Raw genomic sequence first — 19,053 nt, 5'->3', positions numbered from 1 at the left:
CCGACTCTGATATTAGCCAGTCTGAGATAATCATACTAATAGTAATTTATTGAACATCTTTTATGGATCAATGCCTGTGCTGAATGTCCCATAAATCTGTTACCTCATGTTCGTGTATACTCGGATTTCAATTGGGAAACGTAACCATAACTGGACAGTGGCGTTTTTATTTTAATGGCTTCCATTTGCTCGCTTCCGGTTTCATCGGCCCCCTTAGACTCCAGGATCTTCTTAAGCAAATGATGCTAAAGTTAGTATTGTCGTTCCTCCCGTAGGAGTTGAACATCACTCCCATCTGCGGAAAACTGGTAACATCTCAGAGGAGCCCTTGCTTCTTCCGGGACGCCCAGCATCATGGTTTCTTATTTCATGCGGTCTCTCAGGTAAGTGGAGAACCTTTTCAAAAGACAACAGGAAAACAGGAAATTCGATATTTGCATTTACTCTACAGTCTCTATAGTAACTAGCCTTGAGGGTCTGCACATCAGTGATATTGTTGATATACTACGTGCATGTGTATAATAAGTCCGCTATTCACAAGAGCCCTGGAGGCCTAGCGAGTAGTGTGCTGTGGGAGGAGGTGCTCGGACTGAGATCCAAGTGACTTGGGTTCAACCCCGTGTTCTGCTAGTTCCTGGGAGACCTCTGGGGTTCAGATTCTTATTTTTAAATAAAGACGTTCCTGGATGCGTGGATATTTAGCCTGGCTGCCCAATGGAATTACCTGAAGAACTTACGCCAATTTTATCCTCTGGCTTGGACTTAATTGATCCAGTGTACTTAAAAAGGGACATCTCTGGTTCCTTCCGCTCAAAACATCTGTGACCTTCACCTGCGTGTTTTATTTGATCCCGATAGACCCTTTGAAAACTTCTTCGGTCCAAATGCTCTGTAACAACACAATATGCAAAATGGTTAACGGTAGTGTTTGATTAAGCTAAATTTGTTTCCTCGGTTTGGATTTGTAATATTTACATATTATGAGATCAGTGAGTCTGTGTTGATAAACACCAAAATTTGGAATCGGGATTTATGGATGATGGCTTGTACATCAGCCTTAGCATCTAGCTTATTTTGCACTTGCTTTAGCTGTGTAGCATTAAGAAAATCTTGGAGCGCCTTGGGGCACCTGGGTGGCTCAGTCGGTTAAGTGTCCGACTTGAGCTCAGGTCATGATCGCGAGGTCTGTGAGTTCCAGCCCCGTGTCAGGCTCTGTGCTGACAGCTCAGAGCCTGGAGCCTGCTTTGGAGTCTGTGTCTCCCTCTCTCTCTCTCTCTGCCCCTCTCCCACTCGCACTCTGTCTCTCTCACTCAAAGATAAATAAACATTAAAACATTAAAAAAAATCTTGGGGCGCCTGGGTGGCTCAGTCGGTTAAGCGTCCAACTTTGGCTCAGGTCATGATCTCGAGGTCCGTGAGTCTGAGCCCTGTGTCAGGCTCTGTGCTGACAGCTCAGACCTGGAGCCTGCTTCAGATTCTGTGTCTCCCTCTCTCTCTGCCCCTCCCCTGCTCACGCTCTGTCTCTCTTTCTCTCTCTGAAAACTAAATAAACATTAAAAAAAAATTAAGAAAATCTTGATCCACAAGGTAAGCAATTGCAGTTCCTGAAGGAAGTTCATCTTGCAATCTCAAGATGCTCTTTAAATAAGTAGACTCAGAATCTAGAAAGCGGGGAAGGAAGAATTTTTTATTTAAAAGTTGAATCACTAAGGATATCTTGTACTTTTTTTTCTTTTGTAACTATACATTAGCCCTGAATGCTCAGAACTTACAATAAAAAGCAAAATGGCTTATAATATGTTATTACGGTGGTGCCACATGTGATTGCCCAACCAGGGCTAGAGCATTTGCTAGGCAGATGCTCTTAGGCCAATGCCTGGCGTTTAATTGAGTGGAGTGGAGTGTGTGTGTGTGTGTGTGTGTGTGTGTGCGTGCGCGTGTGTGCGCGTGCGCACGCCCTAGTCTGTAGTTGCTTGTATAATTTTACATGAACAGACATGTGCAGGCCTGAAGTCCAAAGACCCGTGCAGAGCTACAGCCTTCTTCATTAGTGTCATTCACAAGTGTGTCACTGTCAGACCGAAGTCAGGAAAAGCTCCATTCTGAGGTCTCTGCAAAATCCAACTGTTAACAGGGCAGCCCACATCTGCTCAGGGATAGTATTTGATAACTAACCTAAATTAGCAGGTTTGCATTTTGAAACCATAGTTTAAAAAATAGATTTAAAAGATATTTCAAGACATGAGCTATGCATCGTGTTTGTGAAAACTCCAAAATAATGCTGTACAACCACAGGGGAGTGAGAAGTGCACTTGGGCCACTGGGTCACTTCAGAACCACAGCATATTTGAGCACCAGGACCCCCAATGGGGGACAGAGAAGTGGAAGCCACAGTTGCGTATTGAACTGGATTGAAAAGGGCAGCAAAGGATGACCAAAGGTGGGTTCGCCATGTGGTACCCAAGTGGGAGCCTGGCCAGCAGCAGAAAGGCCTCTACAGGTCCTGAGGACCCTTAAAAATGTGGCCACCCAGGCTGCCCGAGGAAGGCCATTGCTTGGGAGAACTCCCCAAGTTTTTTCCTTGATGGGATTTTGGAATTTTCATTGATGCCTCTGTGAAAACAGTTGACCTCTCCTAATCTGATTGGTGGTTGGAAGCCATCTCCCTTCGAGGGGAGGCTCACCTCCAGGCTGGGCGTTATTTCAGAGAAATTGCCCATGGTTGGAAATGAGCAGGGTGGGAGTAGTTGAAAGCTAGATGTGGCCTTGCTACCCTTGGGATTGAACTCTGGAAGTCCTGACAGGTCTCCAGGATTAGGGTCCTTCTGAAAGGGTTGTTTATTTTATTTTAATTTAATTTAGTTTAATTTTATTTATTTATAAGGTTTTTTTTAATGTTTATTTTATTCTCGAGAGAGAGAGAGAGAGAGAGAGAGAGAGAGACAGAGTGTGAGCAGGGTACGGGCAGAAAGTGTGGGAGACAGAGTCTGAGGCAGGCTCCAGGCTCTGAGCTGTTAGTACAGAGCCCAATGTGGGGCTCTAACTCACGAACCGTGAGATCATGACCTGAGCTGAAGTCGAAAGCTTAACCCACTGAGGCAACCAGGCCCCTGAAGCGGCTGTTTAAACAAGCCTACTGAGCAGGACGTTTCTTCAAGAGTTCTGCTGAATGGAGTTGGGGAGAGAAAATGTGGGCTCTGAGGATGGGTGATTCTTTGCAAGAGCTCAGCTGCAGATTCCATGAAGTCTCCTTCTTCATGAGCCAGGTTTTGCATTAAAACTCATAAACCGTTTTGCATTCTGTTTCAAGGGCCTTATAAATCTATTTTAATCTGAAAAAAAACTAGAATGACTTTTGTTTTAATGCTTTAGAAAATGTTCTGGGGGAAAGGGCTATGTTTACTTTAAGAGCTAGAAGTCTTTGATAACATTAGTAGATCACACACACACACACACACACACACACAAGTTTTAAGGTTTTTTTTAAAAAAATATTAATAAAGGCAACCAAATGCATAAAGATCAATTGGAAAAGCTGGAAGATTTCTCTACCTATAGGGCAACAGGTCCAGATTAGAAGTCAGCTGCCAAGAAAATCCCTGAGAGGAAAAAACACTGAGGGGGATTCACAATTCTGATACGCAGAGATTTAGTTTAAAAATCCCTCCCCAGTTTTTGCCAAGCCACAGAGAAGCAGAAAGCCAGCTTCCCCCTCATTGAAAAAGACCAAATAGCCTGGAGTATTAGCATAGCAAGAGTATCTCTGCCTTGCTCAATGTCTGCAGTAATAAAAAGAATCGCTGTTAAACCCCACAGCAGAAAAAACACGAAAGTTTTAACTCTTGATGGAGCTGGTTAGCGAGTTGTCTTTGAACGTTGGGCAAGCCTGGAGGCCACCCAACGTTCAGGGCAAGGGAAAAATCCATTTGGACCAAAGGATTAGTCAAGGCTACATTAGGAAGTCTTTGTCCTGTTACAGGTTAACAGAGGAAAAGACACTAAGTGATACCAAAGTGTATATATTTCTTAAAGTCTTGCTCCAAATGGTACACTTTTTTTTTTTTAAATGACAGTTACAGCCTATGTGTTTGTTCAATGATTGAGCGGAAGCAAACCCAGTTTCCTGCTAGAATTAGTATAACAGGTGGTGATGGCTACGAATCATGGCCAGCCAACAAAATCTATTTAGAGCCGGTCTGCATGGTCGGGGGCTCATTTTGTACCTCGTACTATGCCTCAGTATAGTTGACAGTGTTTATGTTTGAAAGGAAAACACAGTGGTTGAAAATGCCAGACAAGTGGTTAAATTGGCAGAAAATAAAGCTGACTAGGTGATCCTTATTTTTGAAGAGTAGGGTTTGAAGAAATACAGACGTAATTAGATTACAGAGGTAGATGGTGATTTTTATAGGTCTTGTGAAGTGGAGTCTGGATCATTTTAAGGGGTTTACAGGTTGGTGGCCCTAGGTCAAGTGTCTGGTTTTAGTCTTCTGAAACGTAAGGCTTTTCTTTGCCTTCATACACACTTCAGTACAGTAATATTACTGTAATGCCTGTCAGCTGCTTCGCTCAGAAATACAGCCAGAAGGGACTGAGGAAATGAGAAAGAGAGAGGTGGCTGTTCTTGGGGCAACTGAAAAAGATCCCGAATACAGAAAGGAAAAAAGAAGCGTGTTGAGAAGATGTGTCTGTGTGTGTAAGAAAGAGGATGACCAAAATAGTGATATTTGAGATATGATCCATCAGTGAAAACGGAGACTCCCCTCAGGGGTGGAGGACTATGTGGTCATTGGGAAGGATCATGGGCTCAATCAGTGTCCCTGTGCCAGTGACTAAGAAATGCGGTGGAGGAGGAGAAAATAAGGGAAGGAGAAAGGGGGAAAGGAGGGGGAGGGGGAGGAGGAGGGTAGAGGAAGGAGGGAGGAAAGAGAGGAGGAGGGGTCAGGTTTGGATTATTAGTATTAAACTTAATTGTGTTTGGGGCACCTGGGTGGCTCAGTTGGTTAAGCGTCCGACTTCGGCTTGGGTCATGATCTCACAGCTCGTGAGTTCGAGCCCAGTGTTGGGCTCTGTGCTGCCAGCTCGGAGCCTGGAGCCTGCTTCCGATTCTGTGTCTCCCTCTCTCTCTGCCCCCTACCCAACTCATGCTTGCTCTCTCTCTCTCAAAAATAAATAAACATTAAAAAAATTAAAAAAAAAATCATGTTAATAGAGCAGGACAGACTTTGTGTAGCCCGCATCTAAACCACTACCCAGTTAATACTTAATGAACATTTGTTGAATATTGAATGAATGAGTTGATAATGATCTTTTGGGTAAAAGAAAGAAAGTAGAAAGTTTTTCTTTCCTGATGAGGATTGTTAGTTAATTACAAAAGCAGGTTAAAGCAGCAAATCATACAAATGATACACACACACCTTTAACAGTTTATTTTTAACTTAAAACACATGTACATTCACTCACTATTTTTTGATACGGGGCCAAGGACTTTTCTTTGAGCATGAACCCCTGATTGTCCTTCTTGCACAAACCACACCCATAAACATTATCTAAGGTTTCCATTTGGGTTACTTTAACGTGGAGTGAGAATTTAAAGACATTTGCAAAGCAATCTGAGTTCAGATGATTCTAGATTTTATTATTTTTGCCCCTAATCATTTACAGTTGTCTCATCCACACCTAATTTGCCAACAGTTTTTTTTTTTTCTTGGCTACTTGCCTTTACTGAGTCTTTCCAAAGCATTCAGCTTCATTTTCGTAGAAACAACTAACAACGACTCCTTCTTTTTGCGCTCTATGTCATGGGTTTGTGTACTATTCGGATATTTTCATGTGATTCCAAAGCAACGGGCACACACAGGTTTGGGAACACAGTTGACCCTGTACGAAGACAACTCCTCTGGTGGGAGCAGAACAGTACGAGTATGCCGGGGAAGAGCCTGCTGGAATCTTTTAGGGGAAGCCTGGTAGGAGAGCCATCTGAATGGTAGGCAGCGAGGCTAAGAGGAAATAAAATCGTTTTTTGGAGGACTGCCCTGGCAAACCCCTACCTATAAAATGGTGGCAGGCATTCAGACAGTATTGATTTTTCTTTATGCCTGGCACGGCCCTGCACCTGGAGCATGTCCTCATCACTCAGTACTTGACTGTGGGATTTACTAGAACATTCTGTACCCAAAAGCATCCAGTGGAGTCAAGGTGTGATCACTGGGCTGCCAGCTACCCATTCCTTATGGACCCAAGTGGATTTATAGGCTTCAGGTTAACATTGACCCCCACCCCTGCCGGGGACCGGAACCCGTAACTGCCGACTTGTGGAAATCTTCCTAATTTAGGATTGTCTTCCTTTTTCCTGTTCTTTTATTTTCCCAACAGGGAATTCTGAGATGCACTTAGAAAACACTTCATTGCTGGAGTGTTATGACAGGAGCTCTTTGCACCTCTTTTGTGAGCCATCATTCTTCCCTCCCTCTGGTTCTTCTTTCTCTCTCACTTCATTCCATCCTCCCAATTCTTTCATTCACTCGCTATTCATTGGTCCTGAGATGGGACCAGAGCTCTGCTGATTGTCAACTAGCTGCAAAGATGGATCAGAAACCATTTCCTTGAGAAATCTGCCATCGAGGAGGGGAAGTTACCAACGGATGATGGGTCTTAAAGAGCTGTGCCGTGACAGACACCTCACTTTGCCAGAGGCCCTGGTCCAGAGAACACAAATGGCCACAAGGGTTGAGAACCTGGAAATCAGCAATAAAAACCAATATACATACAATAGGTGTCTGTAAATCCATGCTCTAAATTGGAAACATTCACCCCACGAAAGGTAGGCAGGCCCTTGCGCCGAGCCTGTCGGTCTTACTTTGGGTTCAGCTTGGTTCTGAGGCCGAGGCCTACCTAAAGGAAGCCGAGTTGAGAGGGCACAGGCTTGTCCACGGCACAGCAAGCGATGCCTGATGGCCGGCAGGAGACAGCGAAGGGCAGGCTGGGGGTTCAGAGAATCCCAGGCGTCTGGGCCTTTCAACCTCCTCAGCTCCAAGGCCACCACCTTGTGCTCCACAGATGGCTTGATAATCATGCTGGCGATTCTGAGCCATCTAAAAAAGGTTACTTACGCTCAGTATACTCCGTATAAGAAATCAGGAAAATAAATAGAGTGCATTTTTGTAAGTTTGGGATTGAAATGGTCGGCTTCCATTATTTTAAACCTTAGAATGTTCTCTTGTGAGGCTGGATAAACCAGGTTTTATCACATGTACTTACTTTCTGATTATTTTTGCAAGCATGACAGAAAGTGAAACAGATGTGTGAAGCCACAGCCTCGTAAGAACGGGGAAGAAAATTGATGTGATGAAATGCAAATGCTTGGTTTAAAGGTGTGTTGTGTTAATGAGGCCCCAGAGCACGGTGGTTAAGGGTCCAGGCCAAGGGTCTGACTGCTGGCTTTGAAATCAGCCTTTGCCACTTAGGTGTGTGTGCCCTTCGATAAATGACTTCGCCTCTCTGTGCCTCAATTTCCTCACCTGCAGAGTGAATATAACGAAAGCGTCTGGCGGGATGGTTGTGGAGATTCAATGAAATAATACTCGTAAGCGTTGAGATCATGGATAGCCATCAAGTCTTCATGGTCGAATGTCATTTGTCACCTGTCTCCCTCTCTTGCTGCCTTTACTCTTAACTGCTGTCAGAGAAAGGCGGAGGGTTAAGCTGGTGAAATGCATGCTTAGCAAAACTTTTTCAGCTCCAGAGAGCAGTAGGTAGAGATTTCACTTCAGTGCTAAGATTTTGGCTCTCTTTTGCTAAGGTCAGTATAATTTTATTAGTTTCCCAACTGCTCCCCAAATATCTCTTGGGTTGTATTAACTGAAGAAGAAAAGAAGTAAGGTGGGTTTCCCCCCACCCCTGTTTTCCTTGTTTTGTTACTTGATATGCTCAAGTGGTGTTGAGTTCATTGAGGTAATCCTAGGAACACAGTGGTTGTGACATGATCCATCCTCCCTGGAGTTGAGGATGGTTGATGTGGAGGGTGGGGAGCGGTTGGCCAAGGAAAATCCAGAAGCCCAGAGCAGAGCCCTGGTTCCATGATGTAAATCTTGTACTGAATTTCAATGAGTATTATTTTCTACAGGAGGAAATGAAATGATGGAGTGTTTAAAATCTACAACGACACTGGGTAGATGGCATTTTTTTTTCCCCCCGTGTGCTTTGGTGTGCAAGGTTGGGTTGTTTCTACTGCAAGGTGAATCAGAAAGTCTTGGTAGGAATGTGGCTTCCCCCGCCGCTTGGAGGGGAGTGTATGATTTGTTTGCCAAAGGCCCTGGTAGCCTTCAATCTGTCAAAACGTTGCAAGCGTGGAGCAGTCTGCCAAAGCAAACTATCAAAGTGAAATAACACACGAGTTGCACACACACAGACATACACATGCTGTCCCATTCCCCAGACGTTAATTTTGAATTGGGTCAGGAGGAACAAGGATTTGGGCTAGATCGTTGGTGTTTTGAAGCGGTGTGGGCACAGCTATGGACTACCAATTAGATAGGTATGTGTGAGCAGGGTGGGGTATCCTAAAACAGAGCCTACTGAGCATGGGTGGGAAACTTCCAGCCCTTGGCAGAGTTTCATCTGGCCTCTGGGGTAATATATTGCTCTGGCTGCTGTTATTACAGCCCAAAGAATAATTTCCCCTCTGGGGGAATTTATTCTATTCCATTCAGAGCAGAGCCCATTTAATAACTAAGATTTTATTCCAGAATGAATTTTATTGGGTACCCCTATGTATTTAACTTCACGAGGACCCAGCTCAATGAAGAAAAGAAGTATTTGAACATCTAAATACAATTTGAGTTGCATTTTTACACCAAGAGGCACTGGCAAACATTTTGCTGCCATACCTCATGTCGATCCTAGGAGAGTAAATTTGGGGGACATCACGCGGAAATTCAAAAGCACGGCTGATTTTTATAAAGCCTTCATAGAATACCTTCTAAAACCTTCCAAAGTGACTTTGGGCATTTTTGAATATGTTAATTCACACTATTTCCATCTATCTTGAGATTTCATAGGTTGTCAAGATGATGTGACTTCATTCGTCAATTCGCTAAATTAAGCTTTTTCTGTATAGAAGACACTCTGCTAGATGCCGGGGAATAAAGGAGTGACAAAATCAACTGCCTGATCTCACGGAGCCTCTGTTCTAGTGGGTGGAGAGGGAGATTTCAAGGAATGAAGATGCAGTCTGTGCGATAGTCAGTGCTGTGGAGAAAAATAAGGTTCTTCCGTACAGGCTGGGAGGGCGTTATGGAGAAGGGACAGCTTTGGGCAGACACCTGAAAGAGGGGAGGGAACGAGCTGTAGAAGTATCTGGGAGTAGAGTTGACCAGGCGTCTTGGAATGACCCAGAATCTTCCCTCCTCTAAGTCAGGGAAGGGCAGCCTGGAATGAGTCGTTATGCAGAAGGGCTCCCGACTGCATCGCAAATATGTGGCTTGGGCTGAGGTGTAACACATTTATGGAGCTGTTGTTTGTTTTTGTTTTTGTTTTTGTTTTTAACAAAACCACGCCCATCCGGTTTTCTTTTTTAAACGAGTAAACAGTGCCAGAACATGTTACTACGATTCAGGGTTGCAGGTGCGAGTTCATGACAGGCAGTGGCTCATTTGAGGTGGACGGGGCAGGTCATATTATTCCCATTTTCCCAATGAGGAAACAGATATGGGGATGATTTGGCCAAGGTTGTGTAACTAAGGAGCGGGGACTCCCTCGTCGTGACGCGTGTGTTCCTTGGTTTGGAGGACAAACTGGATCCACTAAGGATGTAGCTAGAAAATACCTGTTCTCTTCCTTCCAGCGTGTTCACACCCATTTTTTAGATGCCCCTGCCTTGTGGCGGGAGGACCTCTTGGGCAGTTTTCTGGTTGGGTGCAGGTTAACGAGCAGTGTCGTTTTCAAGTATCAAAAAGCCCAGAGAAGTTGTGCGTATGTGTGGGAGGGGATGGCTTCATTGGTCGAACGGCCGTTCTTTTAGAAGCTTTAGCTCTGGTTTTCCTTCAGTAGTTTTTGGTATGAATCTACGACGTGAGTAACTTCACCACCTAGACCTGCACCACCAGCTCCCCGTGTGCCTGCGGAACAGGACAGATCCCTGTACCTGTGCGTTGGCTAGTGCAGAAAGAGAACACTTCCATCATTGTAGAAAATTCCGTTGGACAGCCCTGGCCTAGATCCTCAAGCATGTCGTAAACCAACTCTTTGATTCTCTTCGCGACTGATTTCATACCCTATTTTTCTGGATAGACACCCTGCTTGAAAAGATTTTGTGTATAGATATGCTACGTTATAAAGGAAGTCTAGTCAGCTTGAAGAATTTCAGTCTCTCATTGATTGGTAATATCTTTCCTCCCGCAGAGTCTCTCCTCTCCGTGGACTGGGAGGGGCCTCAGACACCTGTCGCAGGAAGAGGGGGCGTGGCTGGTTTCTTCACACCACATGCCCAGCTCTCTTCCCAGCCCCTCCCTCTGCCATTGTTAGAGGCTCCTGGGTGGAGCCAGGGAGACGTAGGGGGCCAAGGTTTTCCAGGGCGCGGTGCCCTTGGTGATCTGGTGTTGCTGCCCTCAGGTCGGCAGATGTCTCCTCTCTCAGGGCTGGTCCTTTGGAGGACTTCGTCCTCACTTGGGGGTCGCCTGCTGCACATCCCCTTATGACCCTCCTCCTAGCTCCTGTACTCCACAGGTACCCGCCACACATCATCGCCTAACCCGGCAAGCAGCCTTCGATGAGCTCCTTTCTAGGCAACCTGTATACACATTGTACACCTGTATACAGTTGATGGGAAAAAGCCCGCATCTTCTGGCCCTGCTTGCTGTAGAAATACGGGCTGTTCCCCTTCCAGCCCACTCTGTCCACTCTGCCCTCCTAGACACCCCAGCTAGGTTTTGGGGGAGAATCTGGCACCAGTCCTTATAACCTGAACTTGGGGTCTCAGATAAAGCTCTCTAAATGGTAGTCCTCCTTGTTTGGCTTGGGAGAGAGCCCCAGGTTTTCCTCTCCTACAGGAGGAGAGTAGGGGGCTGTGCTCAGCACTTCTGTGTAAATATTCGAAGAAATCCACGCAGGGCAAACTTGTCTCAGTCTTCAGTTGTTCCCTGTACAGGTGGAGGTGGTGAGGGGCCACAACGTGGAACAGGGGCGGGGCAGAGGGGACACTTCCTTTTCTGGTCCTGAATAGACGATGCAGCTCCTCTTTTTTGAAATGTGTGCGTACATATGTAATAAATGCTCTTGGCCCTCAGCTCTGGGGCCTTGGCTGCAACTCTGAGAAAACAATGACAAGGATGTATCTGACACCTCGTTCCGTATCCCTTCACCCGGCTTCCCGTCCCGTTGCTGTCTCTGACAGGTCTGTCCACAGGCATTCTGGGTGGTCTGCTAGGATCTGGCTGATTTCATACAAAGAGGGGCTTTGGGTAGAACTGAAGATACTTAGAGACGGTGGGGAGCTTTCTCTTCTCTAACTCCACCAGCCCTAACCTCCACGTCCTGAGAGGTTCTTGATGTCCGCATCAGTGACTCCACACGGTGAGTTTCGCTCGGACTGGGGGCAGTGTTTCACATCTCACAGTTGTGTTGGAAGCCTCAAAAAGGTTGAGAACCACTGGGTCACTTAACTGTCCTCGGGGTTAAAGCTTAAAAAAGGATTCAGAGGACAGCTAAGTAGGAAAAGGGGCCTTTTTACAGGGATGCTCAAAGCAAGGCCACGGCTGATTTCAAGTCAAGGGACTTTGGGGATTTAAATGAACTGACAGTGCTTGTGTCTCCTGTGATTAACTCGCTGTGTGGGCGCTTTCACCTCTGTCGTCTTCCGTGATCCGTACAGAAGGTGAGAACGTGGGGAGTCAGAGACATCGGCTTGCCCGGAATCCCCCAGATGGGGATGGTGGGGCTGGGATTCCAGCCTCAATGCGTTTGAATCCAAAGCGTCATCTCTCCTAGCACACCATGCTGTCTCAGGGCCAGCTGGCTCCTGTTCGTACCTTCCCTTTATTTGATGACAAGTCCTAATCAGGGCTGGTGACAGTCAGGCTTAACGCAGCTAATCCTGCCCATGGAGAACATATGTGACACGAAAGGGCCAAGGACGAGCAGAGGAAAGGCTCCCAGGGAAGCTGGGCGTGTTGGAGAGGGGCTTCCCTGGCCAGGCTCAGAGCCCCAGCCTGACCTTACCAGCTCCAGTGGGAACACGCACGCACTAACACTTTCTCTGTGTCCATCGCCCCATCTTCCACGGGAGGAGACTGAGGCTCAGGAGGTTACATATCCTGACCCAGAAACCCTGCTGGTAAGTGGTAGAGGGTTTGATCCCAGATCTGCCCCGTGCCTTGGCCGAGCCCACAGCCCCGTGCTGCCTCCCCTCCCACGAGGCTGCTGGCTCTGTGCACCTTCACTGGGTCACGTCCCCGGGGCCCGGCTTGGACTGTTCTCTCCCTTCCAGCGATGGGGCAGAGCTGCTGCCTTCAGCTGGATGCCGCTTCCTGGAACATACTCACAGCCCTGCCTGTTGCTGTTTTTCCTTCTCAGTGTCCTGGGTTCCCTCCTGCTGCTTGGATTCCAGCTCGTCTGCCCACAGCCCTCCACTGAACACAGAAAGGTAAGCCATGGCGGCTCAGAGGCTTTGCCTCTCTGCACAAGGGGCTGGGGTCACTCCGGTAACTGCCCCGAGTTTGGTTCTGTTTGGAGGTGAGTCACCGCTAAGCTCGAGAGGAAGCACCATTTATAGAACGTTCACCAGTTCTCCTGTCCCTCCTAAGCCTTGGAGCTTACAAATGAAGCTGGTGCCCAGAGTCGGCGTCTGATCTGAGAGCATTGCTGCTGTTGCTGGCTGTGTCCTTGAGAATGGGGCCGCGAGGGAGAGGGCAGGGAGGAGACTACCATCTAGGCGTGGTGGAACACCAGCATGGACCTTTTACCCCTTCGAGGGGCACCTGCAGGGGCGGTGTGCAGAGATGCTTAGAGAGAGCTCCAGCTAAAGCTGTCGCTGTAGGTATGCGAGGGGACCCTAATTGGGAGCCACGATCTTTGGGAGGGGGACACAGCCCCTGCCAGCCAGCAGCCAGGCAGGGAGGGAGCAGAGAAATAAGGATCTGGCCCTCTCTTTTCCTCCCCTTCTCCATTTCCAGCTGGGGACTCCCTTTAACTGTACCGCACAAAAAAGAAAAAAGCCCTTCAGTGCAGTCCTCAGAGGCCAGCCTCCTAGGCAACAGGGCTGGACGGAGAAGGGTGGACAGAGCATCTGGAGGGGGCAGAGAGTATCAAGCATGCTTCCCTTCAGGCTCTGTGTGTTTCACAGCAAATGGATTATTCACTGCTGCCTAAACAGGCCAAATGCTGCTCCTACAACAGAACAGGTGCATGATAAATGTTTCCTTGGAAACAGATGCACGACCCTGCGAAGGTGCTTAAAATCCCTTCCTGCTGCCTAGGAACTCCTCATGTCTACACATCATGAAATGCAGACACTTCTGAGAGGAATGGTGGGTCAGGCATCTGTATCGAAGTGTGACTGACTTGGTTCGAACCTTTCCTGAGAGAGGGGTTTCATAGGGGAAGTCCAGGAGGGTGGGGAGCGGACAAGAGGTATGTGCAAGGGTTTGCCTGGATGTGACCCTTCAGGCAGGATTCTTGATGTTCTCGTCTGAATAGCTTAACTTCCTTTAGGTCTGTGCATTATGTTCTGGCTTTGTTTTTCTGGGCCAGATATGATCCTGTATTGTACTGTATCCCCCACTAGGCTGTCGGCTCCGTGAGACTGCCATCTTCCCGGCTCCTGGAATATAGCCTGGTGTGTTGTAGGTGCTCAATAAAATACTTGTCGGATGACTGACTGGTTGAATGAATGGTTGAAGGAACGAATAGAAAATCTGGCTGAGCTCTAAGCATCATTTTTTTAGAGTCACTTGGAGATTTAAACCCCCCTCACTCCACTGCATCGTCCCCATTCGTAATTGCAAGAAATCAGAAAGGACAACTACTATAGTTTAAATGTTCGCGTCCCCTTCAGATTCACATGTTGAAACCTAGTATCCAACATGATGGTATTTGCAGGTGGGGCCTTTGGCAGGGGCTTAGGGTATGGGGAGGGAGAGCCCTGACGAATGGGGTTTGTGCCCTCATTAGAGTCAGGAGGGAGCTTGCTGCCTGCCACGTGAGGGTACAATAAGAAGTCTGCCACCCAGAACAAAACACCATGATCTTGGATTTCTAGCCTCCAGAAGTGTGACAAATACCTTTCCGTTGTTTATCAGCCACCCAGTCTATGGTACCTTCTTGTAGCAGCCTCGAACCGACTAAGACAAAAATGGGCACCGAGTAGCGGGGGTGCTGCTATGACAAATGGCTAAATGGTGAGGTGGCTTCGGAACTGGGTTGTGGGCAGAGACTGGAAGATGGGGGTGCATTCTAGAAGAGGCCATGAGTGGACTTTTAAGGGTGTTTCTGGTACGAGCTCAGAAAGGGAAGAGGAGGGCTGTAGAGAAAGCCTCACTCTGCTCAGAGAACGGAGATCCTGAACAGAAAGATGGTGGAATGTGGTTAGTGAAGGATGGGGCCTCAGACCGAAGTGAGGAACATGTTACTGGAAACTGCAGGACAGGCCGTGCCGGTTACAAAGTGGCCAAACACTTGAAACAAGTTGTGTTCGGGTTCTAGTGTTTTGTGGAAGGTAGAACTTGCAAGGGATGACATTAGAGATTTAGCTGAAGCGCTTTTGAAGCCAAGGGTTGAAGGAGTGGCCTGGTTTGTCTCGACTGCTTCTAGTAAAATGTGAAAAAAGAGAAACGGCTCAAAGTTGGAATTGTTAATCGGAAAGAAGCAGAGCACAGAACTTAAAGATTTGGAAAATTCTGAGCGTATCCGTATGCGTATTGAAGAGAATGAGAAAGTCCTCAGGAGAGAACACGTAGGGTGTGGCCAAGAGACGACTGATAGGGGGATTAGTCAGCCATCTCAAAGAAGCCAGGAACCATTTTCCAAGACAATGGAAGAATGCAAAGAAGGCTTTGCTTGTGCCTGACTCTCCCTGGACCACCTCACTTGCCAGCACTCTTTCCTTGGCTGCCCCAGGTGCTGTTCCAGGCCCGGTAAGGCATGGGCTGTGCCTGGCAGAGCTTGGGGGCATGGCTGCCTCCATCTTGATTTCAAAGGACAAGGCCTCCCAGCAAAGCCATGGTCCCAGGTGTTAACCCTGGAGAGCCACTGTGGGGACAGGGCTGCCCAAAGCTGTAGGGGCCTCAACCTAGCCCAGCAAAGCTTGGGCAGGAGCACTGCCCCACTGAGTCTGGAGAGCAGAGTATCAGGGCAAAGAGGATTATTCTTGAGGCTTAAGGTCTAATGGAATTTGCCTCCTTGGGTTTTGGACTTGCTTAGGCTTTGTCCGTCTTTTCTCCTTTCTTCTTTCTCCCATCTGGAATGAGAATGCCTGTCCTGTGCCTGTCTCACTGTTGTATTTCAGAAGCACATAACATGCCTGACTTCGCAGGTTCACAGTTGGAGAGCAGACTGCCTCAGGACAAATCATACCTGAGCCTCGCTCATATCTGATTTAGGTTGATATTTAGATAGGACTGGACCTAGACTTCAAAGTTGATGCTGGAACCGGTTACGAATTTGGGGGCTATTTGGACGATGCATACAAGATGTCTTGCATACAAGAAAGACATGAATTTTGGAGGACCAGGATGGAATACAATAGACTGAATGTGGCCCCTCCCTCCCCCCCGCCAAATTCATACGTTGAAACTGAATCCCCAGTGTGATGGTATTTGGAGGTGGGGCCTTTGGGAGGTGATTCAGTCCTAAGACGATTAGTCCCTTATAAAAGAGATCCCAGAGAGATCTCTTGCCCCTTCTGCTAGGTGGAGACACAGTGAGAAACTTGCTGTGACGAACCAGGAAATGAGCCCTCCTACCTGCTGTCATGAACCAGGAAATGAGCTCTCCTAGACACCAAATCCGCCGGCCCCTTAATCTCAGACATCCTAGCCTCCAGGACTGTGACAACTAAATGTGCATTGTTCATAAGCCACTGAGTCTATGGTATTTTTGTTATAGCAGCTGGAATGGACTAAGACAACTGTCTTTTCATTATTAAGTTATATTATTTATTACTGTTTGGAACTGTCAGGGCTATTAATTCTAATAGTTGAATCAATTTTCCGGTGTTTTGTTGTTGTTGTTGTTGCTAAAACAGACCATCACAACTGAAAATATTTTATGAATGGTCAATTTACTTTGCTATTTCTCTCAATTTTTCAAGTTAGCCTGATGAGAGAGAGAGCAAGAGAGGGAGCGCATGTGCACATTTGCCTGTGCGTACCTGAACAAAAGGTTCACAAATCAGTATTGCCTTCATTTTTCTTAAAGTACTTGCTCTGGGAAATGAAAAAAAAAAAAAAAAAGGTTTATGAGTTGCTTTGGAATGTTGCATTTTATTTATTTTTTTATTAAAAAATTTTTTTTAACGTTTTTATTTATTTTTGAGACAGAGAGAGACAGAGCATGAACAGGGGAGGGGCAGAGAGAGAGGGAGACACAGAATCGGAAGCAGGCTCCAGGCTCTGGGCCATCAGCCCAGAGCCCGACGCGGGGCTCGAACTCACGGACCGTGAGATCGTGACCTGAGCTGCAGTTGGACGCTTAACCGACTGAGCCACCCAGGCGCCCCTGGAATGTTGCATTTTAAAATTGAGTGAAAAGTATCCCATCTTGGCATATAGTACCGCCTCAAAATATTCTTAAGAACTTTGTAGTAGAAAGATTAAAAAAAAATTTTTTTAGAATCATTTATAGATTACTTGGAGAACATACATTTTAGGACAGTTCTCAAATATAATTATATGCATTTTGGCTGCCAAGGTCATTGTCATCCACCCTAAAGAAAAGATTCAATGCTTTCTTGGGTGTTGAATTTCTTCTTGGTGTCTTATCAAAGCTTTGTGGGGCTGTGACTGTCATCCTGCCTATGTCCTAAAAATCCTGGCAGCAGTGCTGGCAATGGTAGCATCCGTTTATTTCTGCAGTGTGAGAAATAAGAAGGTACTTATTAAAACAGGGGTCAGAATTTTTTTTTTCCTATAAAGGACCAGTTGTGAATATGTTGGGCTTTCTGGGGTACAAAGTTACCGTCATAACTGCTCAACTCTGCTTTTGCAGCACAAAGGCGGCCATAGACCATAGGTAACTGAATGTGCATAACTCTGTTCCAATAAAGCTTTATTTATAAAAACAGGTGGTTAGCTGGATTTGGGCCATGGTTCCCACTTTGCAGACCACCACTCTAAAGTCTGATAGAGAGGAGATAACTACAAGTATACGTGTTTTGGAATTTGAAGTTGGAGGTTGTCTCCTCCTGGAACTCTTAAGGAACACGAAAGATTTGAGAAACAAGTGTATTTTTTCATTAAAACGTAGGAATTATGATTGCTATCAAATTGCTTTCGTTGCTGAGATAAATCATAATTGATGTCCTGCTGGCCCATTGTTTTGTGGCAAAATCCACTCCCAGTCTGTGGCAGAGAACGGCAGAAAGAATTAGAAAACCATTTATGGTAAACTCTTAAGGGACAGCATTACTAATTTGTGCATGATGCAGTTTAGTATGTATGTGAAAACTACCCGCTTAAAGACATCTCTCTTCTTCATTACAATAGCATGTCCAACTTTAGCATATGGAAGCATTTCTGCAGTGTAAGTTATTCTGAGGAAAAGACATGATTTGTAAATGCTGTCAAGTAAACTATGCTTTTCTAAATGCGGCTCGGGTGACTGGATACATCTCTGTAAAAATTGTCCCACAATAGTGCGGGAAAAGCAGACACTGGGGCAGAGTGTAAGTAACCCTTTTCAGGTACTTTTTTTTTTTTTTTTTTTTAATATTTTAATGTTTATTTATTTTTGAAAGAGAGAAAGAGAGACAGAGCACGAGCAGGGGAGGGGCAGAGAGAAGAGGGAGATACAGAATCCGAAACAGGCTCCAGGCTCTGAGCTGTCAGCACAGAGCCCAATGCAGGGCTCGAACTCATGAACCATGAGATCGTGATCTGAGCCGAAGTCAGACGCTTAACTGACTGAGCCACCCAGGTGCCCCCAGGTATTTCTATCCAGCTGTCTTCCTCTTCCTCCTGCAACAAGGACACTATCACAAAGGATTGCTCAACCTCTACTCTTGGTAATTGTTAATGACCCTTGGCAAATGATTATATTTTTAAAACTTTCTGTGGCTTCATTTGCAGATAAGGTAAGACCAAGAGCAGGGAAAAAAAAAACTTGACCGAGATTTTAATCAAAATCATATGTTATTAATAAGGGAAACTGTGTAGATTGTAGAAAGCTTTTAAGCTAATGAAACTGTTTTACTGTCTTCCCAACAGACACTGACTGAGCAAGTTGCTTTTCTAAGTCGTAATATGTATAGTCAACGTCATCTGTTTAGGAAAGAGCTGCGAAACATGTTTTTTCCTACAAGTGAAAAAACATACGTATACCTAACTCACAACTGCTCAATGAGGTTTTTTTTTAAGTTTACTTTTTAAATTAAAAGTATGCACGTGTATTGTAAAGAATTTAGAAAACAATGAAAAACTAGAAGGAAATAAAAGCTCACCCCTGGGGCCCCCAGCTCTTCAACCTGTTATTTATAGAACCTTTCAAACAAAAAGAACAGAGACACTGTAGAATGAAGTAAGGGTGAAGTAAAATATTTGTTTTGCTAACTGATTAGCAAGTCACAAGGTGAACAGCAGGGGACCTTGTAATGGGTTTAGGACCTACTCTTAATGTAGTAAGATGTGCAGCCAATGCCTTCAAATTGCCTCTAGACAGTATCATACGATTGGATGTTGAACAGAAAGGCGATAGAAGGGCAAAAAGAAGTTGAGCTGTGTAACGTTTCTCATACCGTTGCAGCTGTATTCAAGGAGAAGAAAGGAAAAAATCATAATGTTTTTAGAAGGAAACATGAAAATATCTACATTAGGGGCACCTAGGTGGCTCAGTTGGTTGAGTGTC

General features: G+C 45.9%; 1 protein-coding gene across 1 annotated transcript in view; it reads left to right on the top strand.

Annotated features, from left to right (window-relative positions):
- Positions 1-283: 283 nt before the first annotated feature.
- Positions 284-19,053, top strand: part of THSD4 (thrombospondin type 1 domain containing 4) — a 543,647-nt gene continuing 524,877 nt past the window's right edge. The window contains exons 1-2 of the mRNA XM_042941521.1: positions 284-383; positions 12,571-12,640. Of these exons, the coding sequence (XP_042797455.1) occupies positions 355-383; positions 12,571-12,640 (99 nt within the window). The 5' untranslated portion in view covers positions 284-354. The remainder of the gene's footprint in view (positions 384-12,570; positions 12,641-19,053) is intronic.

The sequence above is a fragment of the Panthera leo genome, chromosome B3, assembly GCF_018350215.1.
Source record: "Panthera leo isolate Ple1 chromosome B3, P.leo_Ple1_pat1.1, whole genome shotgun sequence".
Lineage (NCBI taxonomy): Eukaryota > Metazoa > Chordata > Mammalia > Carnivora > Felidae > Panthera > Panthera leo.
The sequence above is the reverse complement of the archived record's forward strand: the minus strand, read 5'-3'. Positions and strand labels throughout refer to the sequence as shown.